The 23,165-nt window shown below is 39.3% G+C and overlaps 1 protein-coding gene across 2 annotated transcripts in view; it reads left to right on the top strand.

Moving 5' to 3' along the window:
- The first annotated feature begins 1,272 nt into the window (after nt 1-1,272).
- U2surp (U2 snRNP associated SURP domain containing) overlaps nt 1,273-23,165 on the top strand; it is a 56,213-nt gene continuing 34,320 nt past the window's right edge. Inside the window, exons 1-10 of one of the 2 annotated variants that reach the window (XM_059268375.1) lie at nt 1,273-1,361; nt 10,962-11,006; nt 12,627-12,758; nt 17,977-18,075; nt 20,247-20,361; nt 20,772-20,905; nt 21,673-21,740; nt 22,226-22,320; nt 22,403-22,435; nt 22,529-22,611. In XM_059268375.1, coding sequence (XP_059124358.1) covers nt 1,317-1,361; nt 10,962-11,006; nt 12,627-12,758; nt 17,977-18,075; nt 20,247-20,361; nt 20,772-20,905; nt 21,673-21,740; nt 22,226-22,320; nt 22,403-22,435; nt 22,529-22,611 — 849 coding nt within the window. In that variant the 5' untranslated portion in view covers nt 1,273-1,316. Of the gene's footprint in view, nt 1,362-10,961; nt 11,007-12,626; nt 12,759-17,976; nt 18,076-20,246; nt 20,362-20,771; nt 20,906-21,672; nt 21,741-22,225; nt 22,321-22,402; nt 22,439-22,528; nt 22,612-23,165 lie in introns of both variants that reach the window. The other variant, XM_059268374.1, reaches the window with a different exon arrangement.

Here is a 23,165-nt window from a genome sequence, read left to right as displayed (position 1 = left end):
AATAAATAAATAAATAAATAAATTTATACTGTATCAAGTTGATAATAGAAAAATAAATAAATAAATAAATAAATAAATAAATAAATAAAGCAAGCCTTTCTCGCCGGGCAGTGGTGGTGCACGCCTTTAATCCCAGCACTCAGGAGGCAGAGGCAGGAGGATCTCTCTGAGTTCGAGGGCAGCCTGGTCTACAGAGTGAGTTCCGGGACAGGCTCCAAAGCTACACAGAGAAACTCTGTCTCGAAAAAACCAAAAAAAGAGAAAACAAAACAAAACAAAAAGTCTCCCCCCCCAACCAAAACCAACTAACCAACAAACCCCAAACAAACAAAAACCAGGGGCATGGTGGCCCAAGACTGTAACCCCAGGACCCAAGGCTGAGAGACAAGAGACTCAGCAGTTCAAAGCCATCTTCTGCTACACGGCTTTTGTGACTATGCTCTTACAAAAGCAGACCCTGGCTGCAGATGGCTCAGAGGGTAAAAGGCGCTTGCTGAGGAAACCCACCCACCTGAGTTCGATCCCATCGGATCCCATCGTGGTGAAAAGGCGAGCAACAACTGCAAATTATCCCTCTAACCGCCACTCGGTTGGTACGGCGTGCCTGCACTACCAAGTAAAAATAAATAATTTACACATATGCTCGATTTATAACACCGTCTCTACGATTTTTTTTTTTTTTTTTTTTTAAATTTCAGTCTCTGCTGGTACCCTGCTCAGACGTCCTGAACAGTTTTTATCCGATTATCCTCAGGTTGGGCCAAATGCTTTTTCTCAACTCTGCAGTCACCACCACTAGCTCACTGCTCAGCATCTTAACGTGAGCAGATTGCAAATCTGCCTTCCCACCAAGGTCTGAGCTCCCGAGGGGCCGTGGCGCAAACAAGTGGCTCGCCCGTCAGATCTATTTTCTGAGCGGAGACGCTCGGCCCACGTGGCTACTGCAGCTCTTTTAAGCAGCAGCTTCCTTCCCGCCCCAGGAAGTAGAACCCGCTCGCATCTAACACCGCTTGGCTCGAGAAAGAAAATGACTGAATTATCACTTGGCCTTGAAAGTCGGGTCAAGGAGATTCCCTAAATTCCGCGGCCGCGTAACGTGACTTAGACGCCGCAATTCACCGGAAGACGAGAGGAGTGGGCGGGGCGCGCGAAGCGCGGGGACACGGAAGTCACCCGGGACGGCGCGTCTGAGTTCTTTATTTCGGCATTCGGTTATTCAGCCTGGCTGGAGTCTGGCGCGCTCCGCCGCGATCTGCTCTCTCGGTGCTCGACTCACCCGCGCTGCTGCCTCCGCTGAAGGAGGAGCAAAGCTCAAGATGGCCGACAAAACGCCAGGCGGATCTCAGAAGGCCAGTTCAAAGGTAGTTTCTTAGAGATCTCCGTCAGTCAGCGGGTCTTCCACTGTGCTCTGGGGCCCCCAGAAAACTGTGGCCCTCGAGAGCTCACTGGGGTGGGGGGCCTAAGGCCTGTTCGCCACAGCGGGCCTGGCACCGCTGCACCAAGGTGCGCAGGTTGCGAGGCCCGAGAGCGCGCGTCCGTCCCGGCCGGGATTCAGCCCCACGCTAACGTGCCTGGGGGCGGTGGCGAGCCGGGCTCGCCCCTCTTTTGACTTTGGGGTCGGACCCGTGATTGAGATACTGCTTCGGCGTCCTTGGGTCGCATCTTGCTGCGCTCGGAGGCCGCGGGGCTAGCGTCTGGGAGAGGCGGGAAGGCTCCCGGTCTGTTTCTCTCCCTCACCCCCACCTTCTTTATTTTGGGTCGCACTAGCTCCTGGCCTAACTCAGTTTCTCTCATACCTTCCAGGAGATTAGCCTGGACGCTCGCAAGTGTGGGAGAGGCCCGCCAGTGGAGGGCCTCGGGGTGGGACGTGTGGAGGGAGCTGCTCTCTGTGCCTCGGGGTTCCACATGTGGCTTTTCCATCACTTCTCAGGAAGTGAAAAGTGAACACCACTTTTGAGGGCCGCAGACTTGGGGGTCTCCATCATTGTGTGGGGTTTCTACTGGAAAGGAAAACTACTGTAGACCTGGAAAGTGCCCAAAGAATAGAGCCTTGGATTTGAGTTTACCGGGAGCCCAGTGCACTGCTGGGGAAACCGTTGGCCTCTGAAAGTAGTTTGTTAGTAAGGTTGTGTTAACATCTGGTATTAGTTGCCATCTTGGCCAGGGCGTTTAATCGTGTGCGTTTTTGTATTTTGTATTATTTTGCTTTGAGATTCTCACTCCTCAACTTGGTATGAAAGGTGATAAGTACTGCCATAAACTAGTTGTGAGGCTTTAGATGCAGAGACAAGAAGTTGGGTAACACTTAAAAGAGCCTAGGGACTTAAAAGTATATGGTTATCAGTCCATTATTAGGTAATTAAGTTTACAGAAAAGGGAGTCTTGTATTTGCTGTTTGATTTGAAAAACAACACATTGAATACTTGCTCTCTGTTTCTAATAAGACTCGAGTTTTTCTGTCATTTTCCTGAATGATTGCCCCATATTTACTTTGCAAATAGTAATGCCTTTACTAAACATTCTTTAGTTAGGTGAAACTATGGTAGGGGGGTAGTTTTGGGTGTGCTTACACCAAACCTTTGCTGTAAGTTAGTTTCCTTTCTCTCTAGATTTATTTCCCCTTCTCACCTTTCTTGGGGAGAAGGTGATTAAAGGGGTACCTCATGCTGCCAGCCTTCATTTCAGACCCATGACAAAAACAGCTTCTCACTGTATTAGGAGGCTATTACATCCAAAAAGTTAGCCACATCCGTAAATATTCTGTTTTTTCTTCTCGAAGTATTAACTATCCTCTACTTGAGGCCGGATACATTGAAAACTTTTCCAAGTGTGTGTTCAGACTTCCTTCTAAAAGAATACTTCTCATGGCTGTGAATGTGTAGTTGCTTCCTTTGAGTGTTAAGTAACTTGTTGGATTTTTTTTTTTCTATTAATACTCTTTTCAGTTTATAGTCCTTTAGATGTTACTAACAGGTCTCTTACTGGTGTCTGCAAAACTCAGTTTTGGCATGATTTCTTCATTAGTGTGGAAGTGCTGTGATTGAGTGGCAAGGTTATAGGTTTGAAAACAAGACACTTTTGGATGCAAATCTTGACTTGATAATTAAATATATTTGTGATAATATTAAGGCACATTGCTTAATCTCTTGAGCCTCAACTTTTCTCATTTTATTACAGATAAAATCTTAATCTTTGTGTAGGTCTAGCTGTCCTGGAACTCACTTTGTAGACCAGCCTGGCCTCTACTCATATCTGCCTGCTTCTGTCTCCCGAGTGCTGGGATCAAAGGCCTGCACCACCACTGCCCGGCCTATGAATAGTAAATCTTATGCATATTCACCCCATCCTGCTTACTAGGGTTTTTTTTTTTTTTTTTTTTTTTTTCCTCTTTTGGTTTTTCAAGACAGGGTTTCTGTGTGTAACAGCCCTAGCTGTCCTGGAACTCGCTTTGTAGACCAGGCTGGCCTGGAAATCACAGAGATCCGCCTGCTTCTGCCTCCCGAGTGCTGGGATTAAAGGTGTGCGCCAGCACATTTGGCTGCTAGCTAGGTTTTTGAGACAGGGCCTCATGTAGGCCAGGCTGATTTGAGCTTGCACTGTAACTTTCAGCATCCTGATTCTCCCTCCCTCTGTCTCCCCAGAGTTGGGATTATTGGTATGTGTTAACCATTCCAGCTCCCTTTACTTTAAAAAGGAAATAGAAAGCTCTTGGTTTTCAAAATGTCAGGGTACACATTGATCCTGTGATTCTTTTTTTTTTTTTAAATATTTATTTATTTATTATGTATACAGAAGAGGGTGCCAGCTCTCATTACAGATGGTTGTGAGCCACCATGTGGTTGCTGGGAATTGAACTCAGGATCTCTGGAAGAACAGTCAGTGCTCTTAACCTCTGAGCCATCTCTCCAGCCCGATCCTGTGATTCTTAAATCATCAGCTATCATAATGACTGCTCAAATTGATGTTTCTTTTATTTTGAATATAAGTTCAGACATGAGATTATAAGATCATTTTGGCTAGTACTACAGTATTTGGAATTTCCAGCCTTTCATATGATTTGATTTCTTTCTCTGGAAATAACAGGTATTTACAGGATAGAGGTACTTATTAAGTCATTTCTAGACATTGAAGAAAATGTTAACTTTGTACAAGATACAGGGCTTTTGCCGTTGACAATGGCGAAGTCTTTCTTTTTTCAAAAAGTGTGTGTGTGTGTGTGTGTGTGTGTGTGTGTATGTATGTTTGGACTCTCATGCCACAGTTGCATATATGAAAGTCAGAGGACACTGGGTTCTGAGAATCAAACTCAGGTCTCCAGGCTGTGTGGCAACTGCCTATATTCTCTGAGTCATGTCCCTGGCCCCCTTAGTGTCTCTTAATTACAAAATACACAAACCACTAGAGTTCTTTTTTAGCTTTAAAATTAACTTTATGTATTTATTGTCAAATGATGTACACAGTGTATGTAGTTGTCCCTGATAAGGGGACTTGATTCCCTTTCATTTTCATGTAATTGTTTTATACTTTTCATTTTAATATCTCCTGGTAGACATTAAATACATATTTTAGAAATGAGCAGAAATTTCCTATTGCATTTCTTTTTACTTTACTAAAGTATTGCTTGGCTTCAGGAGTAGTTTTGGAGCCATGTTATAGATTGTTATATATTGATTTAGAGGGGAGAGACAAGAACCTATGGTTGTTAACCTAAGATATTGCTAAATATTAAAATAGTTTATTAAAAATTTGTTATTTTCAGTGGTGGTCCATGCCTATAATTCCCAGCACTTAGGAGGCAGAGGTAGGTGGATCTCTGTGAATTTGAGGCCAGCCTGGTCTACAGAGCAAGTTCCAGAATAGCCAGGGCTACACAGAGAAACATTGTCTCGAAAAACCAAAAAAGAAAAAAAATGTTATTTTGACCTTATTTTGTTTGCATGTTCATACAAATGAGGATGTGAAGAGAATGATAATTACACTCTGTGGCAGTGACAGTGCCCCTTTCCTTTCCTTTCCTTTCCTTTCCTTTTTTTTTAAATGCATTTATTGTGTGTGTTTGTGTATGGGCATGGAGTAAGGTCAGAGGACAGCTTGAACGAGTTAGTTCTTTTCCTTTATTATTTGGGTCCTGGAGATCAAACTTAGGATTGTCAGGCTTGGCAGCAAACACCTTTACCAGGTAAACCATTTTGCCTGCCCCATTACCCTTTCTTATTTTTATTTTATTTTTTGTTTTTAAATAATCTCTTGTGTAATACTTTCTGGGAGATGTGAACCAAAGTCTACTTAACTCCAGATAGGGAACTGACAGGCAGACCGAAGACCAAAGTAAGGATACCAGCACCGTCCAACTTGGTGAACCAATGTATTTATGGGGCGTACTTACAGGAATATGGATGAGATGTTATTTACAGAAGAAGAAATGACTCAAAAACAGCTATTTGCAATTGGTCTGAGCTTTTTCCAGGTAGCTCCGCTTGTCTGAGAGTCTTCTGGGCCTCTTAGCTGGTCTCTTTAAGGTGTCTTTGGTCTTGAGTCTTCAGTACTTAATTCCCTTGAAAAGGTAGCAGTCTAGGATACCTGGTTAGTTTCAGGAACTTCCTGAAGCTTTTGGATTATTTTCTGAGCTTCCCTGCAGGATGGAATGTTTCACCTCCCTTTAGAATATTGTGTCTTAAGATCTCTCCAACATGGAGGTTTAGTTTGGAGGAAGTTGTTGCACACTGTCATCAAAAATTGTCTTGTAGAGGTGAATGAATAAAACAGGGACTGTTGAATAGTTGAGCATGTAGTACTGAATTGAAAGACTGCTTATTAGCAAAAAAGTAATGCTTAAAAAATAGTAAAATTAGAATCTGTCTAAGGCTTGAGATTCCCATTTATTCCTCTCTCTCTCTCTCTCTCTCTCTCTCTCTCTCTCTCTCTCTCTCTCTGTGTGTGTGTGTGTGTGTGTGAGAGAGAGAGAGAGAGAGGGATGTGAGGATTTAAGTATGAAAAATTCCAAGCAGAACGCAAACTTTGAAAATTCAGCTCTTCATAGTTTGCCAGCTTGAAACTGAACCTTAAATATGTCATGATTGTAACTTTATCTTAAAATATAAAATGGTTAATGTTTTTGGTGGTTGGTTGTGTTTTCGAGTGGAAGTAGGAAATATGACACCTCCTCCCCATTTCTTTGAGACAGGATCCTATCTAGCCTAGGCTAGCTTTGAACTCATTATATAGCCTAGACTGGCCTTGGACTCTGTAATCCTAGCACCCTGGATAATAAATATTCAGTATCCAGGGTGCTAGGATTACAGGCCTGATCATATGTCCAGCTTGAACTTACTCTCTTCCTCCCTCCCTCTCTTCCTCCCTCCCTCCCTCCCTCCCTCCCTCCCTTCCTTCTTTCCTCCCTCCCTCCTTCCTTCCTTTTTTCCTAGACATGGTCTAATGGGCTTGCTTCAAACTCTCTATGTAGCTTTGGATGACTTCGAACTGTCTTTCTGTCTCTACCTCCTGAGTGCTGGGAATATAGGCATGTGCCACCTCCTCTGGTGTATAAAGTATTGGGATCAAACCCAGGGCCTTGTGCATGCTGGGCAAGCACTCTCCTAATGGAGTTACATCTCTGGTCTCTTAACTCCCATTTTCTTTCTTTTTTTTTTTTTTCTCCCGTTTTTTTGAGACAGGGTTTCTCTGTGTAGTTTTGGTTGCCTGCCCTGGATCTCACTCTGTAGACCAGGATGGCCTTGAACTCACAGAGATCCACCTGCCTTTGCCTCCTGAGTGCTGGGATTAAAGGTGTGTGCCACTGCCGCCCGGCTGAGCTCCCATTTTCTTGATGAGTGTGTTTTAGACTTGGTTTTAGGTATATATTTACTTTATTTTATGTGTATGAGTGTTTGCCTGAATGTAATAATGTATGTACATCCTGTTTGTGCCTTATGTCCAAGGAAGTCAGAAGAAGGCATCAGGCCCCTGGAACTGAATTTCTGTAAAAGGGCTGTTGGACCCCGAAGGGATCACGAGCCACAGGTTGAGAACTGCTGCTCTAGAGCCTATGTTTTAGACAAGCTTTCAGCGCTGTTTTGCTAGATGATTATGGCTGCTGGTGTTAAACAGTATTATCTTACTGGACCGATTTGTTTTCTAAAAGCCTTTGTTTTAATTCTTTTGACTTTTATTTTGGATACTTTCCTCTTGGAAAGTAAACTTTAGAAAATATAGTCATTTACCATAGTGGCAAATGAATTGAAGAGATCATTTGGTGTACATGTTGAAGACTTTGTTTCTCTCACCCTTTTTACAATGAGCATCACTTTTTAAAAAAAATTTTTATTTCATGCACATTCATCTTCAGCGTGCATGTTTGCCTGTGAAAGTGTTAGATCCCCTGGAACTGGAGTTACAGACAGTTGCGAGTTGCCATGAAGGTGCTGGGAATTGAAGCCAGATCCTCTGGAAGAGCAGCCAGTGCTCTTAACCACTCACTGAGCCATCTCTCCAGCACCAAGTATCACTTTTGAAATAAATAAAAATTTTGTTATGGAATTTTAGAATAAAAAATTAATTGCAGATTGCCTCTTAAACTGTATTGTCACTGGGAATTGATTCTAGGACCTTGTACACACTGAGTGTACACTCTGTTACTGAGGTGCACCCTCAATCCCGGAAATAACTTTTGAAAGCCAATAACTCTTGAGACTATTAAGAGTTATAGGTTTGTTCCTCAACTTTTAAGAACATTTAGAGACATTAAAAATGTATTTAAGTGTTTCCTATATTGATAGTATTTATGAGTATGAGTAAATAATTATTATACAGAATGTTTTAATGTTCTTAAAGTTTTAAAAAGTACTACTTCGTGTGTATGGGTGTTTTGCCTACATGTATATCTGTGGACCATGTATGTGCCTGGTACCCATAGAGACCAGAAAAAGGCATTGGATCCCTTGGGACTTGTGAGCCGCTATGTAGGTGCTTAGAGTTGAACCCAGGTCCTCTGTAAGAGTAGCCAGTGCTCTTTAACCACTGAGCCATCCCCCCAACCCCCAAATTTAAGTGGAAACCTTGGTTTGGCTTGAATAGCCACTTGTTAATGAGCGGGCAGAGTGGTGTGTAGTCTAGAGTGCAGCTTTTTTTGGTAGGCACTTGTGTAGACTGGGTGTAAGTCAACAGTTATATTGAAATTCTTTCTCTTGCATGATCATGAGTGTAATGCTGAGATCCAACATTTCAAACAAGAAATTTCCAGAGTTTGGGGGAGCATGCTGTGTAGCACAAGAAAGTCAGTATGCAGAACAAGGCAGACCTGTCAGAAGTATCTGAAAGTAAGGAAATGATATGCTTGAGTGGAGACTGGGAGCTCTCCAGAGCTTAGTGAATTTGATTGATTACTTTGAACAGTGAGCAGAGCTTTGAAGGTTGTATTTTGGGGTATTAGAAAGAACTGGGGAAGATGAAGACAGAAAATGAATGGGAAATGAATTAATTGTTGAATGACTAGTCCAGGTAGTGTTCAGTGCACTGTCATGGGGAGAATGAAGACTGCACAGATAGTGAATTGTGGAGAGGTTTGAATGTAGGGAATAAACTAAGAGCTGGAAAGTCCTTTAGGAGAGTTGTTCTAAAATATAGATTAGAAAGAATTTGAAGGTTGGAGGGCCAGAGGTTAGAGGTTATTGAATTGCTGGCTTTACTTCAGATATCTTCATATCCTTTCCTAGAAGCTTTTCCTGGCAATCTTCCTTTCCCTGTCAGGTTAAGATTTGCCTGGCCAGATGTGCTCTTGTGGTATAACCATATTGTTTCAACTGTCTTTTTTTCTTTAAATTAGTGTCTAGGCCAGGGAAAGGTTTACAGGTAAAGGTGCTTGCTGTCGAGCCTGACCACCTGAGTGCAATCCCTGGAGACTCAGGTGGTAGAAGGAGAGAGCTGACTTCTACGCATCGTTATTTGCCCTTCATAACACACATACACACACACACACACACACACACACACACACACACACACACACACACATGCACATAAAGTAAAAGTCTTATGAACCTCAGTTTGCATCTCTTTGTTAATCATAAGTCTAAAATTATTCTGATCTGAATGCTGGGTAGCTAAGCAGCATATCATTGGTAAAAGGTTTGCAGTAAGTATTGACATCTTACCTTAGTTGAAATCAGCTGATTCATCTTCTCAGGTCCTGCTGTTACTGCTTTATTTACAAGTTCATCACATTGTAGCTGACTTTTGAACTGGTTACCTTTGATTTTGAGATTGTTTGCCAACTTGAACAGTTATTTAAGTGATAGCATTTTTTTTATTTTTGGTTTTACATTTTGTTATTATTTTACTTATTGTGGTGACAGGATGGACCGCTGTGGGAGCTGGTTCTTTCTCACCAGGTGGATCGCAGGGATTGAACTCAAGTCATCAGGCTTGGCAAGCACTTTTACCTGCTGTCTCAGTGGTCCTAAGTGATAGTCTTGATGATTAGATTACAAATGTCTGGCGTCAGAAGAGACTTAACTTTGGGGAAACAGAGTATCTGGTGGCTTTTATTTTGAAATTCTAGAAATGAAAACAAAAAGATAAATCCTAGAAAAGGCCATTTGGTTGCGACGACACACAGATTAAGGAGATGCTGTCTTCTTAAGGTGCTGTCTTGCAAGCTGCTGCTGCTATGTAAACTTCAGGGTTATCTTGACAATTCCCTTGCTACTTGCAAAGAGTTCTCTTTGGAATTTTGAGCTGTTGAATAAAGTTGTATTACATATATAAATAATTTTAAATAATTTTAATATGGTTTTAATATTGTTCTAGATGACTACAGATACCAAGATGTGTTTTACAGAGTTTACATGGTAGCTACCCCCACACCCCACATCATCTTTACTTTTGAGAAAGGCTAGCTGGGAGAAGAACATTTACAGGGGAGGGCACTTTAAAGATGAGGACAAACCATACATAGAAAGATGAAGGTGGTAGGGACTGCAGTCCCTGCTGCCTCTTACTAATTTTTCTTAAGGCTTGGCTCACTGGGTTTCAGAGAAGTAAATGTTGTAGATGAGGTAATTAAAACAATACTCAGCACCTTGTGTACTTTGAAATGTGTCATTTAAGAAAAAAGTAATGTGAAATTTTAACAGTTGACATTCCCCCAAAATGGCAGTATTTAAAGACAGTTCTTTTCTGTGCCAGAAGTTAGCCTGTGGCATGCTTCATTAGAAATAGCTAGCCCCTCGCTTACTTGCTCTTTATCTGAGACAGGGTCTCACTGTGTAGCCTTGACTGGCCCAGAGCTTGCTATGTAGATCAGACTGACCTCAAACTCAGAGGTCCTCTTGCCTCTGCCTTCTTGAGTGCTGGGACTAAGGATGCCATATACCAGCCTGGCGGAAGCAGCTCTCTTACAGCCAGTTGAGCATGGAGATTTGATAAGATTTTCCTTTCCTTGAACTAGTTCTGCAGTGAATTTTGAGCCTTCTTCTAAGCAACGAAGGTTAAGATGTGTGTTTTCTTGCTGTTAGAACCCATTATTTATGTTTGCTGTGAGTGACTATAAAAACATAGATTTCTGTGTCCTAAGAAGTGCTGCTCTGGCAGTGTTGGGACTTGGGAGAAACCTTTGTATGTGTTTTGTTAGGAATGGTGTTAGGTTTGCAGCTTGTGTTATGAAAAGGTAGTTACAGTTCAGATTTTTCATTTGCATTTATGTCATATTTGGAAATATGCAGTTAATTTTAAAGAATTTACTTAGCACATTTACCTTGGATCACAGGTTTTTTTGTTTTTTTTTTTTGTTTTTTTTGTTTTTTTTTTTTTTTTTGAGCCAGAGAATGCCATTGTATTGTTCATTTCATTAGCTGAAAATCAGTTGCTGAAAGCTAGGGAAGATTAAACCTCTGCAGCATAAGAAACAATGTAGAAAGAATTTCTGATCCTTTAAATACTTGCTTTTGTTATTTTGATACTTGTAGAGCCGATCATCAGATGTACATTCATCTGGATCTTCAGATGCGCATGTAAGTATAAAAGATACCTTTTTTCTTTTTTCCTTAAAAATACAATTTCTCTTTATATGTCTATATGTATGAATTACATGGTAAATGAATACAGTTATATTGTGTGAACATTTAATTGTGTCTGGCTTTGTGTTTTGTTTATATAAACTTCCTCAAATTGTATATAAACTCCCTCAAATTGCACTAGAAACTTGATATGTATATTTTTTATTGTGCTCATAAAATTCTGTGTACATGAATGTTTGTTTATATATTGATTACATTTACATACACCCCTTTCTTGCTGCACATTGTACCTGCCTATTGAAATCCCTGAAAATAAGCTGGCATAGAGAGTACTGATCAGTTCTTTCTCATGATATATTGTTCCACTATAGAAATTTAGATGTATTTGTTTTCTTAGTGGTTATATACCTTTTTCCTTTAAAGCTTTTTGGCATTTTGAATATTGCAGTGAATACTTTTTTCCTGTGTTGTAGCAGTATTCAAAGTATGGTGTGCAGACTCCTCCTCCAAGCTGTTGAGAACCTTTTAGGAGTATATGAACTCAGCTGTTTTGTAATAGGGGCTTGGGAGATGGCTCAGTAGGTAAAATCCTCGACACAGTACCTGTGTGAAAGCTGGGCATGGTGGTTCATGTTTCGTTTACTCTTTGTCCTGGGGAGACAGACAGGTGGATGGATCCCTGAAGCACTCTGGTGGCTAGCCAGCTTCTGTTCAGGTTCAGTGAAAGACATTGTCTCAAATAGTAATGTGGCCAGTGACTAGGGAAGACGCTTGACAACAACCTCTGGCTTCCAGACTCCTGCACAAACAAGTGCACATGTGCTCTCCTCCCGTGCCTCATGTAGGCCAAAATAAAAACCCGTTTGTAAAAATGCCAAGGCATTATTTGCCTTTCTCATTGTGTTGACATTTTCCCTGATAGTACAGAAGCTGGTAGGCAAAATATTGGCACATTAGCATGAATCAAGGAAGTGACTCCAAAATAAACTGTTTCATTCATCCCTATCATCTACAGTAAAGTATGCTAGTTTAAGGATATTTTAGTGGATGAGCAGGGTGGGGGCTATGCCTGTAGCACCAGCATTTGGGAGGATAAAGCAGGAAGGAAGATCATGGGATCATGAAATTTAAGCTGACCAACTGTTTTAACAGACCTTGACTCAAAAAAAAAAAAAAAATGAGTATTGTTAAAACAAAAAAAGTAAAGTTGTAAAATTGTTAAGACTCAAACTCGTGTATGAGTATTTGGTTTTCATATCCTGTGTGATGAAACAAGTACATATAAGGTCTGCTACTTACTAGAGTGTGTCTGTAGTAGTTTATAACTGCTTTATGAGCTAATAAACTCGTTATCTGACCTGGGTATTTGACAGATTATTTTCTTGAAAGAGAAGGAAAGAGTAACAAATGTTTCCGGTGTAATATTTGAGCTTTCAAGGGTAAGTCAGAGTTGGAAAACCGCTTAAGGAATTTACTTATGAACTTGGTGTTGTTAATAATGTGTTTTTTTAGATAACCTAGTGAAAACTGTCAATATGTAGACACTTGGATTAATTCTAGTTTTTAGTACTATGGATGTCATTTTTGAAACCATTTTTAAAACTTTATCTGAAGATGGATGCATCTGGACCCTCAGATAGTGATATGCCAAGTCGAACACGACCTAAAAGCCCAAGAAAACACAATTATAGGAATGAAAGTGCCCGTGAAAGCCTTTGTGATTCTCCTCATCAGAATCTCTCAAGAGTAAGTATTGCTAAAGATGACAAAGGATGGCTAACGGTTTACTCTGTCCTTGATTGAGTATGGTGGTTTTAACTTGTTTCATTTTCAGTTATTTGAAATTAACATTTTTTATTAGCAATAAACTAAAGAAACATTTGTAGCTTATATTAGACATTTTGTTGAACGTGATCGTTTAATTTTATTTGAAACTTAAACATTTGAAAGTAAAGTGATTATTGTCATGTTTATTGAATTACTAGACATATTCAGGCAATTAAGACAGTCCTTGGATCTGGTGAAATTGTTCAGTAGGTAAAGGTGCTGGCTGTGCACGCCTAGAAACAGGTTGGATCTCTAGAACCTGTGTATAGGTGGATGGAGAGAAATGACTTCAGAGAGTTGTTCTCTGACCTCCACAGACATGCCTTGGTGTGCACACTGCCCACCCACAACATGAACACATACACAATATAAAAAAGGATGCAGTCCTTGTTTCTAAGATCGTATATTCTCTCTGAAAATAAGCAGGACTAGATGTTAGTCACTTGGGTAAGTGGAGTCCTGGGACAATCAGGAACACAGAAAGAGGTTCTCTTCTCTGTGTGTACATGTGTAAATGTGTGTGTGTGCGCGTGTGTGTGTGTGTGTGTGTGTGTGTGTGTGTGTGTGTGTGCAAGTAGAAGCCAGTGGTCAACATTGGGCATCTTTCTCAGTCACTCCACATTGTTTATTGTGAACCAAGGCCCCTCACTTAACCTAGAGGTCCTCTTGCATTCTGCAAGCCTGGCTAGCCATTGAGCCTCAGACCCACAGTGCTGGGGTCACAGATACATACCTCACCACCACTGGCTTTTTGCGTAGGTGCTGGGCATCCATACACAGGTTCTCATTGGTGTAGACATTTCACTGACTGAGTTATCTAACCTGCCCTCGAGAAATGGGTTCTTTACTACAAAGCATCACTGGGTCTTTTAGTGTGTAAAAATCTATTTAAAATCATTTTTCTTGAGGTAGGTATATATAAGTTAGTGGTAGCATACTTGTCTAACATGTATGAGGCCCTCCATTCACTCCCTAGCACTAGTTTAAAAAGTGTACAACTTAAATAATTTTTCTTGTGAGAAAGTTCAGAAAATATTAAGTTATCAGCCAGCATTAAACACTGATCATACTTTTTTATTTCTATTTTTTTAAAAAGACAGGATCTCACTGGGCGGTGGTGGCACATGACTTTAATCTCAGCACTCAGGAGGCAGAGGAAGGTGGATCTCTGAGTTTTAGGCCATCCTGGTGTACAGAGCGAGTTCCAGGACAGGTTCCCTACACAGAGAAACTCTGTCTCCAAAAAACCAAAAAACAAACAAAAAAAACCCAAAAACCCCCCAAAAACCCACAACCCCCCCAAAACTAACTTACATAAATGATTATATTACTTCTTTGAGAAACACTCCATAATTTTCTTTGCCATTTTCTCTTCTGGATATCTAAATCTAGCTGTTAGGATACTAATAAAATTTGAGCACATGAATTTTGTTTCTTTTCTTTCTTCCTCCTCCTCCTCCTCCTCCTCCTGTTCTTCCTTCTTCTCACACCCTCCCCTCCTTTTGTTTTTTGAGACAGGGTGTCTTTGTGTAGCCCTGAGAGTCCTGGAACTTGCTCTGTAGACCAAGCTGGCCTCAAATTCAGATCTGCCTGCCTCTGACTCCTGAATTCTGGGATTAAAAATGTGTGCCAACCATTCCCAGCCACAAATTTTGTTTCTTAAAATTGTGTTTTTTCTTGAATTTCTATGTAGTTTTCATTTGTTTAAACTTTGAAGCTAACTTCAATGACAGTGAATGATGGCAAGACGTTTTTCATTCTTTTTTGAGGAAAAGGTGATTCTGAATTTGTTTTTAAAAAATTGACTTTTGAGGCTGGAGAGATGGCTCATTGGATAAGAGCACTTGCTATTTTTTTCCCAGGGCCCAGGTTTAGTTCCCAGTACCCCACAGGTGACTCACAATTATCTGTAACTCCAGTTCCAGGGGAATCTGACACTCTTCTGATCTCATTGTGCACCACATGTATATATGCAAGCGAAACACTCATAAAATAAGTAAAAATCAGAGAGAGAGAGAGAGAGAGAGAGAGAGAGAGAGAGAGAGAGAGAGAGAGAGAGAGATTGCTTGATTGCCTTTTGTATTTTTAACCTCTTTTCTTTCCCAGAGGGCTTTTAATGTAACTTCAAAGTAGGTGGCCTCAATGTTTCTCTTCCATACTACACTTCCAAAGTAATTTAGTTCTTTGTTAACTTCTCATTTAAGGAAGTTAGTAAGGAAGAGAAAAACTTCAGATTTCAGGGTTTTAGGTTGTATTTAATTAACAATCCTACCTTTTAAGTTTGTGAATCAAATGAGTAACATGAAGCAACTGAAAACCTATAGACTATTTAGATCAAATTTCAGAAGGAAACTACTTCTAAATTGTACATATGAAGGCTTCATTAAAATACTGTTTCCTTGGACCAGCTAGGTGGCTCAGGTTGTAAGGGCACTTGCCACCAAACCTGACCCACCCAGGTTTGCTCCTCGGGACCTACATTGTGGATATTGTGGATGAAGAGAACCAGCTCTCTCTCTCTCTCTTTTTTTGAGACAAGGTTTCTCTGTAGCTTTGCACCTTTCCTGGAACTCACAGAGATCCGCCTGGCTCTGCCTCCCGAGTGCTGGGTTTAAAGGCGTGCGCCACCACCGCCCGGCTGAGAACCAGCTCTCTTAAGTTGTGCTTTGGCCTTCACACATATGCTTTGGTACATGTGCTCTGTCCCTCACATGCAAACACACAAAAAATAAATAAAATTAAAATGTACTAAATTCTTTAAAAATGTTTTCTCTTAAAAAATTGAGAATTTCATATGTATATAATCCACCATCCATCCATTCTTCCTTTTTCAACTCCTCTTATATCCCCCCTCCCAACTTTTTGCACTTTTTCTTAATTTTTAAAAATTTAGTTAAAATAAAATTACATCATTTCCCCCTTCCTGTTCCTCCCTCTGACTCCTTCTCAAATTCATGTCCTCTTTTTCTTTGATTATTTACACACACACACACACACACACACACACACACACACACACCCTGCTGAGTTGGTTTTAGTGTTGCTTATGTGTATATGATTTTAGGGCTGACCTCTTGGTATTGTATAACCACTTGTGGGCCTCATCCCTGGGGAAGACTAATTCTCCCTCTCAGCAGTCTTTAGTGGCCTCTCTTCTGTCTAGAGGTAGGGCCACTGGAGATTTCCCTCTTCCACTTAAGATGTCTGTCTGTTGGTGATGTTATTCCGGTCTGTTTACGCAGCCAAATTGTCAGGGTGTGGCTTCGTTTTCATTTTTAGGAGACACAATCTCAAAGCAGACTTGCTGGTGTCTGGCTCTTAAGTCTCTTTCTCCAGCTGTGTTTTTGAGCTATTCCTTGGGTTTGGGCACCTCACAGTCAGTTGTTCCTATATTTTGAACAGTTATAATTTTCTGTAATGGTCTTCTACTGCTACAAAGAGAAGCTTCTTTGAGGGCTGAGAGCTGCATTTATCAGACAGAGGCAACCCCCAACCCCATTCCACATCTGGAGCTAGGCCTGTGGGTGTGGAGATGGCAGTGGGCAAAGGAAAGGATGGAGGATGGAAGGAGGACTTCCACTTTGTATTTTTTAGACCAACTGGGTCTACTTAGTGCTGCCAGATAGAGTGTTCTTATGTAAGTTGAGTATCTGAACTGCTTGGCATGAGAAGTGTTTTGGATTTTGGATTTTTTTTTTCAAGCTTTTGATTTTTGGAATATTTTCATATACCTGAGGGCATGGGACTCAAGTCTAAACATAATATTCATCTATTTTGTATATATCTTTTTAAAAATTACTAATTAATTAATTAATTTATTTATTTTTGAGGTAGAGTTTCTCCGTGTAGCTTTGAAGCCTGTCTTGGAACTAGCTCTGTAGACCAGGCTGGCCTTGAACTCAGAGGTCCACCTGCCTCTGCCTCCCAAGTACTGGGATTAAAGGTGTGCACCACCACTACCTGGCATGTTTTGTATATATCTTATACATTCAGCCCAGAGGTAATTTGTTACATGGTATTTTGCACCTGGATTTTGACTGCAACCTGTTCTTTGAGATCAGTTGTGGAACTTTCTACTTGTGGCATGGAGTGTTTCAGATTTTGGATTTTCAGATTGAGGATGCTCATTGGTGTGTTCAAAAATTATTGATAAAGTTTTATAGATGCTGAAAGCTGAAATTTGCAGTAGATGGTACATTCCCAGCAAAGAAAATGAATGTTAATATCAATATTTTTGATAAGTGAGGTACTCAATCAAGTTATAAAAGGATGTGATGTGGTTTGTAATACCTGAAATGGAATTACAGATGGCTTCCTGAGAGTGGAACTGTATGCCCCTCCCACTTGACCATCTGTTTTCTGTCATTGCTACTTTTGCCTATCGATGTCTATATTTTCCCTCCTCTATGCTTCTGTTTTTGTTCTAAGCCTTGGTTTTGTGGAATATTAGTTTAAGATGTGTTACATTACTTTATGCTGTGGAATATTTGTTTAATGATACAAAGATGTGTTGCATTCTGTTATGTTACATTTGTTTAACTGTAAAGGTTACTTTGCCTGCCTAAAACACCTGATTGGTCCAATAAAGAGCTGGATTGGTCCAATAAAGAGCTGAATGGCCAATAGCTAGGCAGAAGAAAGAAATAGGCAGGGCTGGTGGACAGATAGAATAAATAGGGGAGATCTAGGGAAGAAAAGTCAGGATTGAGAGGAGGAGAAGAGGGCACCAGGGGCCAGTCATGGAGTAAGAAGGAAAGAAAGATAGAAAGAAAAAGAAAGGTTAAAAAGCCCATAGGAAAAAACGTAGTTAAAGACAAATGGGATAATTTAAGTTAGAAAAGCTGGCTAGAAGCAAGCCAAGCTAATGCCGGGCATTCATAAGTAAGAATAAGTCTCTGTGTATTTATTTGGGAGCTGGTGGTGGGCCCAAGTTTAAATAGTCCTCAATGAATGAGTATTTATATAAGAACCAGCCTGAGGTAGGCATCTGCTTGGAGTAACCTCAGCTTTTCTTTGCATTGGTACTTTTAAAACAGTAACTCTTCTAAAGACTTGGTTATCAATTAAAGTATGTTAGAATTCAGAAGTAACATTAAAATATGTATGTAAAGACAAAATAATCTGTTTCTTTTCACAGCCTCTTCTAGAAAACAAGCTTAAAGCATTCAGTATTGGAAAAATGAGCACAGCAAAGCGAACTCTAAGTAAAAAAGAACAAGAGGAACTGAAGAAAAAGGTAATGTTTGAAGTGTATTTTAGGTTATACTTGGAAATGAGTGTGCAAGGAGCATTAGAAGCCGTGTTTCCTGAAGGGTTTGCTGCTTAGATGCTTGCAGCTCCACACGAGTCAGGTCTTTAACATAAGGGATGTTTGGATGAGTTCAGCTGCTCTGCCTGTCCTCTGATTTATAGCTATATGTGATGATGTGTGTTTGTATGTGCGTGTACTGTATTGTACCCGTTTCCCTTAGATGGATGATAACCTATAGAGAGTACTTTCCTCTATTTATCTTTTTTAACTAAATGTTATATTTTTGTGATTATTTGTAGGATAGAAAAATTCCACATTTTTAGCTTTGTGTTCATTTAAAATCCTATTGAGGGATTTGTGGTTTTACTCTTTGGACATTATATTACAAATGCTTTTTATGAATAGGTGCATTTTGGTTTTTTTTTTCTTGTTTGCCTTTTGGGACATATTCCTGAAAGGGGAGATTGTTGGAGTGAATGGTATATTAATAAAAGTGATGACCCCACCTTCATACACTTTCATGTAGTGAATCTTACTGAAGGACTCTTTGCCAATCTGTAGTGTGAAAAATAATACCTCAGTGTAGTTTTGAATTTGAATTTCTTTCAGTGGGATACAGTTGAGTAGTCCCTTCCCCCTGTTTTATTTTATTTTTTAAATTTTTCTTCTGATTTTATTCTTATATAAACTGTTGTTATAATCAATTGGGAAGTCTTTCCTCATGGTTTCTTGTTTTTAACCAAAATTTTTTTCCTTTCTTTTCCATTTCTGGCTTATAGAAGAATTTCCCTGTATTTTCTTTTAGGATTTGCATTCTTAAGAGAATCTCAACGAATCCCTAGGATTGTTTCCGTTTTTAAGAAAATTTAATCTTCATGCAGTTTTTCTTGGCATATAATATAAAGTATTGATTTCATTTTATCTCTTTTCAAATAGTTTTTATGCCAGTTTTATTTATGGGGAAGTCTGTGCATCTCTCTCATGCCAGTTTTATTTATGGGGAAGTCTGTGCATCTCTCTCTGACACTAGACACTCCTTTTATTGATATACTTACCCCTCTATTGAGTAACACTTTTCTCCTTGTTATTGGATGTGTTTCTTTCCTGATGTTCCATTCTTCTGTTTGATTTGGGTTTTTGAGGCAGAGTCTCATTAGTAACTCAGGCTGGTCTGGAACTCTGTCTTCTTGCCTTCACCTATGAAGTGATAGGCATGTGCCACCATTCTCAGCTTGGTATCTCCCACCCACCCCACCCCCCATAGCTCAGGACCCAACCGAGGGCCTTGCACTTGCTAGGCAAGCACTCTACCACTGAGCTAAATCCCCAAACCTCAGCTTGGTATTCTTACTCATATGTATTTTGGGGACATTAGATGATGTATAGTTGAGAATGTCAGTTCTTCTAGTTTCTTCTTTAATGCCATGTTAGAAATAGGTACTGTGGCTTTGCTTGTATTGTATCTTTGGTTATTTGAGAATGAAATTTCTATGTTTGATGAATTAAGTCATTGTGCTTTGGAGATCTTCTCAGATAGTAATAGGCTAATGTGTTTTCATACAGTCATTTGTCTTACAATTTGACTCATGAATTGTCTTTAAATACATTTACTAGTTTACCTGTATGTGATAAGTTATTTTCTGCTTCTCTAAATTTCTAGTAAAGGAGCAAAGCCTTTTTGTTTTAATTATTGGTAATATCTAATGGCTACAAGTAGTAGATATTAGAATTATTTGGGAAGGAAGAGTCTTTGTGTATGTAATTTCTTTTCTTTGTTCTTTTTTGTGTGTATGGGTGTTTTGCCTGTCTGTGTGTGTTTGTGCCCTTTGTGTGCCTGGTTCCAGAGAGGTCAGAAGAGGGAGTTGATCCCCGTGGACTGGAGTTACAGATGGTTGTGAGCTGCCATGTAGTTGATGAGACCTGGATCCTCAGGAAGAAGTGCTCTTAGTTGATGAGCTGTTTCTCTACGTAGTGTGTCTTTAATCCTAGCATTTGGTAGGCGGAAGGAGGCAGATCTCTGTTTAAGACTAGTCTGGTCTACATAGTGAATTCAGGTCTGCCTGGGCTACATAGTGAAATCCCTCAAAAGCCAAAAACTAGTCAAGCCACACCCAAACAGCAATTCTTATGTCACTAATATTTGGTTATGTCTTTAGGAGGATGAAAAGGCAGCTGCTGAAATTTATGAGGAATTTCTTGCTGCTTTTGAAGGAAGTGATGGTAATAAAGTGAAAACATTTGTTCGAGGCGGGGTTGTTAATGCAGCTAAAGGTAAGAGCAGAGATCTGGATTTGAACAAACCTTGGATGACGCAGCAATATAGTTGTGGAAAACTTTTGACTTTGAGTTTCACATTTCTTTCCTATTAGCACCCCCTAGTGCTTAGATTAAGTAGCAAACTAAATGACCAAATATGGAATAATGAAGGAATTAATAATAAAAAAACAAAAAACTTAGTACCAAGCTTTAAAAAAAAAGCAGATTATGTTGCTGAGATTTTAATGTTTTATAGTTTTGCTATAATGTGATTAAATTGTGATTTTTCAGGGTAGAGTGATAATGTAAATTTAATTTCATATTCAAATCTTAATACTAAAAGTATCTTAATTTTCTTCTTAAATAAAAATAACAAAAACCAAAATTATGAAGTTAGTTTTACAACTTAGTATTTTAAATTGCAGATGAACATGAAACAGATGAAAAAAGAGGTAAAATTTATAAGCCATCTTCAAGATTTGCAGATCAAAAAAATCCTCCAAATCAGTCATCTAATGAAAGGCCGCCATCTCTTCTTGTGATTGAAACAAAAAAACCCGTAAGTAATTATGAAATAATTGAGCATTTATTTTAGAAGCTGGTATTGTTACTGGTACTTTGAGTGCATCCCCTGCAAGAAACTTTTTATGGTTTATAAGTCTTGGAGTAGGTGTTGGGTTTTGATGTTGTCTAACTCAGTAATTCATATAGATGAGTGGTGGTAGATTAGGTTAGGACATGGCAATAATACTCTTTGAACATTTGTTATTGTATTCATATTATATATTGTAAGTCAGAAGTTTTATTGTAAATGTAGGATAATACTGTTCTTTTAAACAGTTCTGAAACTAAGATCCTAAAATTATTAGCAATATGTACATCTTTCTCAGGATGGTTTTAGAACTTCTTAGTGATTACTGTCAGAGCTGATGTTATCTGTCTTTTAATTTCTCATTATAGAGTTTTTATTCATTGGAAATAGGAGTTTTATAAGGGACAATAGGTTGATAAATGAGGGATCAGGCCACTTGGAGCCACATTTGGTTAATTAAATATGATTACATTAAATAGTGAGATTGATTTTTCTTGTGTGGGTGGTAAGATAGCTCTGAAAGCAATTAAAATATAACAGCTTTATTGCTATGTAATTCACACACCTTAAAATTTGCTCTTCAAAGTTTGTATAATTAGGGTGGACTCTTAGTATATTCACAGTTTTCAAAAATTGCCATTTTGCAATCCCAGAAGATTTTTTCACTGTCAAAGAAACCATAAATTTTGTTCAATCTTCTTTGTTTCAACTGTAACTTATCATATTCTTCATAGCCACTGAAGAAAGGGGAGAAAGAAAAGAAAAAAAGCAATTTGGAACTTTTCAAAGAGGAACTAAAACAGTAAGTTTTATAGGGAGAATTTTCTATCATAGGTATCCTGGACTTATAATTATATCAGATGTTGGTATGTATACTAGTTATCAGCTGGCTTACAAGTGAGCTTGCTGTAGCTACAATAGATGGTAGTATGTGCTTGAGAGTCAGCTAGCGTGTAATCATTGTCCATTGCTGCTTGTCATGTGTAGATTTAATTCATTTCGTTTATTTCCTATCTGGAATCCTATTTATTCACTAGGGTAGAGATCATCAAATCTATTAAGAGCAAAAATGTAAGCAGTAGTTTCATGTTGAATTTTCTTTTCACCCCCAAAGAGGCATTATTTTCAGTGTGGACTTGTAGAGATAGGCTTGTTCCTGTCTTGTAACTTGAGGGGCTCACTAATCTTGGTTATAATTACTGGTAATGCAAATACATTACATTATTTGAAGATGTTACTTCGATAAACTCTGTTTCTAAGTATGAATTTGCTAAATATTTTCAACAGAATTCAGGAAGAACGTGATGAGAGACATAAAACAAAAGGCAGGTTAAGTCGATTTGAGCCTCCTCAGTCAGATTCTGATGGTCAGCGACGTTCTAGTAAGTGTCGTTTATTTTAATGTACATATTTATGATTTATTATCCTAAAAACTGAGAGTTGTTCTCTTTTTTTCCCTTTAAGTGGATGTGCCTTCAAGAAGAAATCGATCATCTGGTGGTAATACAGTTTTTTGCTCTTTTAATTAATAGAAATTGTTTCAGCTTTGTATTTCACAGAGTGTAATTCGTTTTTTTCTCCTTGTTTTAGTTCTTGATGACTATGCACCTGGCTCACATGATGTAGGAGATCCAAGTACCACTAATTTATACCTTGGAAACATTAATCCACAGGTAATCTCAGTAAAATAAAATGAGTGTTGACTTACGGTCATTTTTGTTGTCGGACAGTTAGAAAAGTAAAATTTAGATTCTGAAGTTAACGAATCTGATGGAATTAGATAGTATTTAGTAATTGTTTTGTAAACTTGGGACTTACTGGTTAGATCCAAATTGTTTCCTGTACATTCCTGAAGCTGTGTCTTCCCTTTAGTGACTAGATTGTGCTTTTTGAGGCACCTCTTTGGGAGGTGTAGCTCGCTTTCTTAGGGCCCCTTTTCCTCCTCCTCACCCCCCCCTTCCCCATTGCCACACATGCCACCGCACTGGCTTCAGTGGTTCAGTTCCTTTGCTTCAGTTTGATTAGTATGTTTTGGGGGATACGGTAGTTGGATGGAATATTTTGTTGAAAAAAATTATACTTCCGACTGTGCTGTGTATGTACAGTTTTCTGACTTTTTTTTGATCACCCTGGTAGATGAGTACTAGAGAGAAGAAAGCAATAGAGTCTGTTTTTCTTTCCATCATCCACAAATACACTCCCCACTCTTGCCTGAAATGCTGTTCAG

Source organism: Peromyscus eremicus, chromosome 7 (assembly GCF_949786415.1).
Source record: "Peromyscus eremicus chromosome 7, PerEre_H2_v1, whole genome shotgun sequence".
NCBI classification, from domain to species: domain Eukaryota; kingdom Metazoa; phylum Chordata; class Mammalia; order Rodentia; family Cricetidae; genus Peromyscus; species Peromyscus eremicus.
Note: the sequence above shows the minus strand (reverse complement) of the source record. Positions and strands in the feature narration are given on the sequence as shown.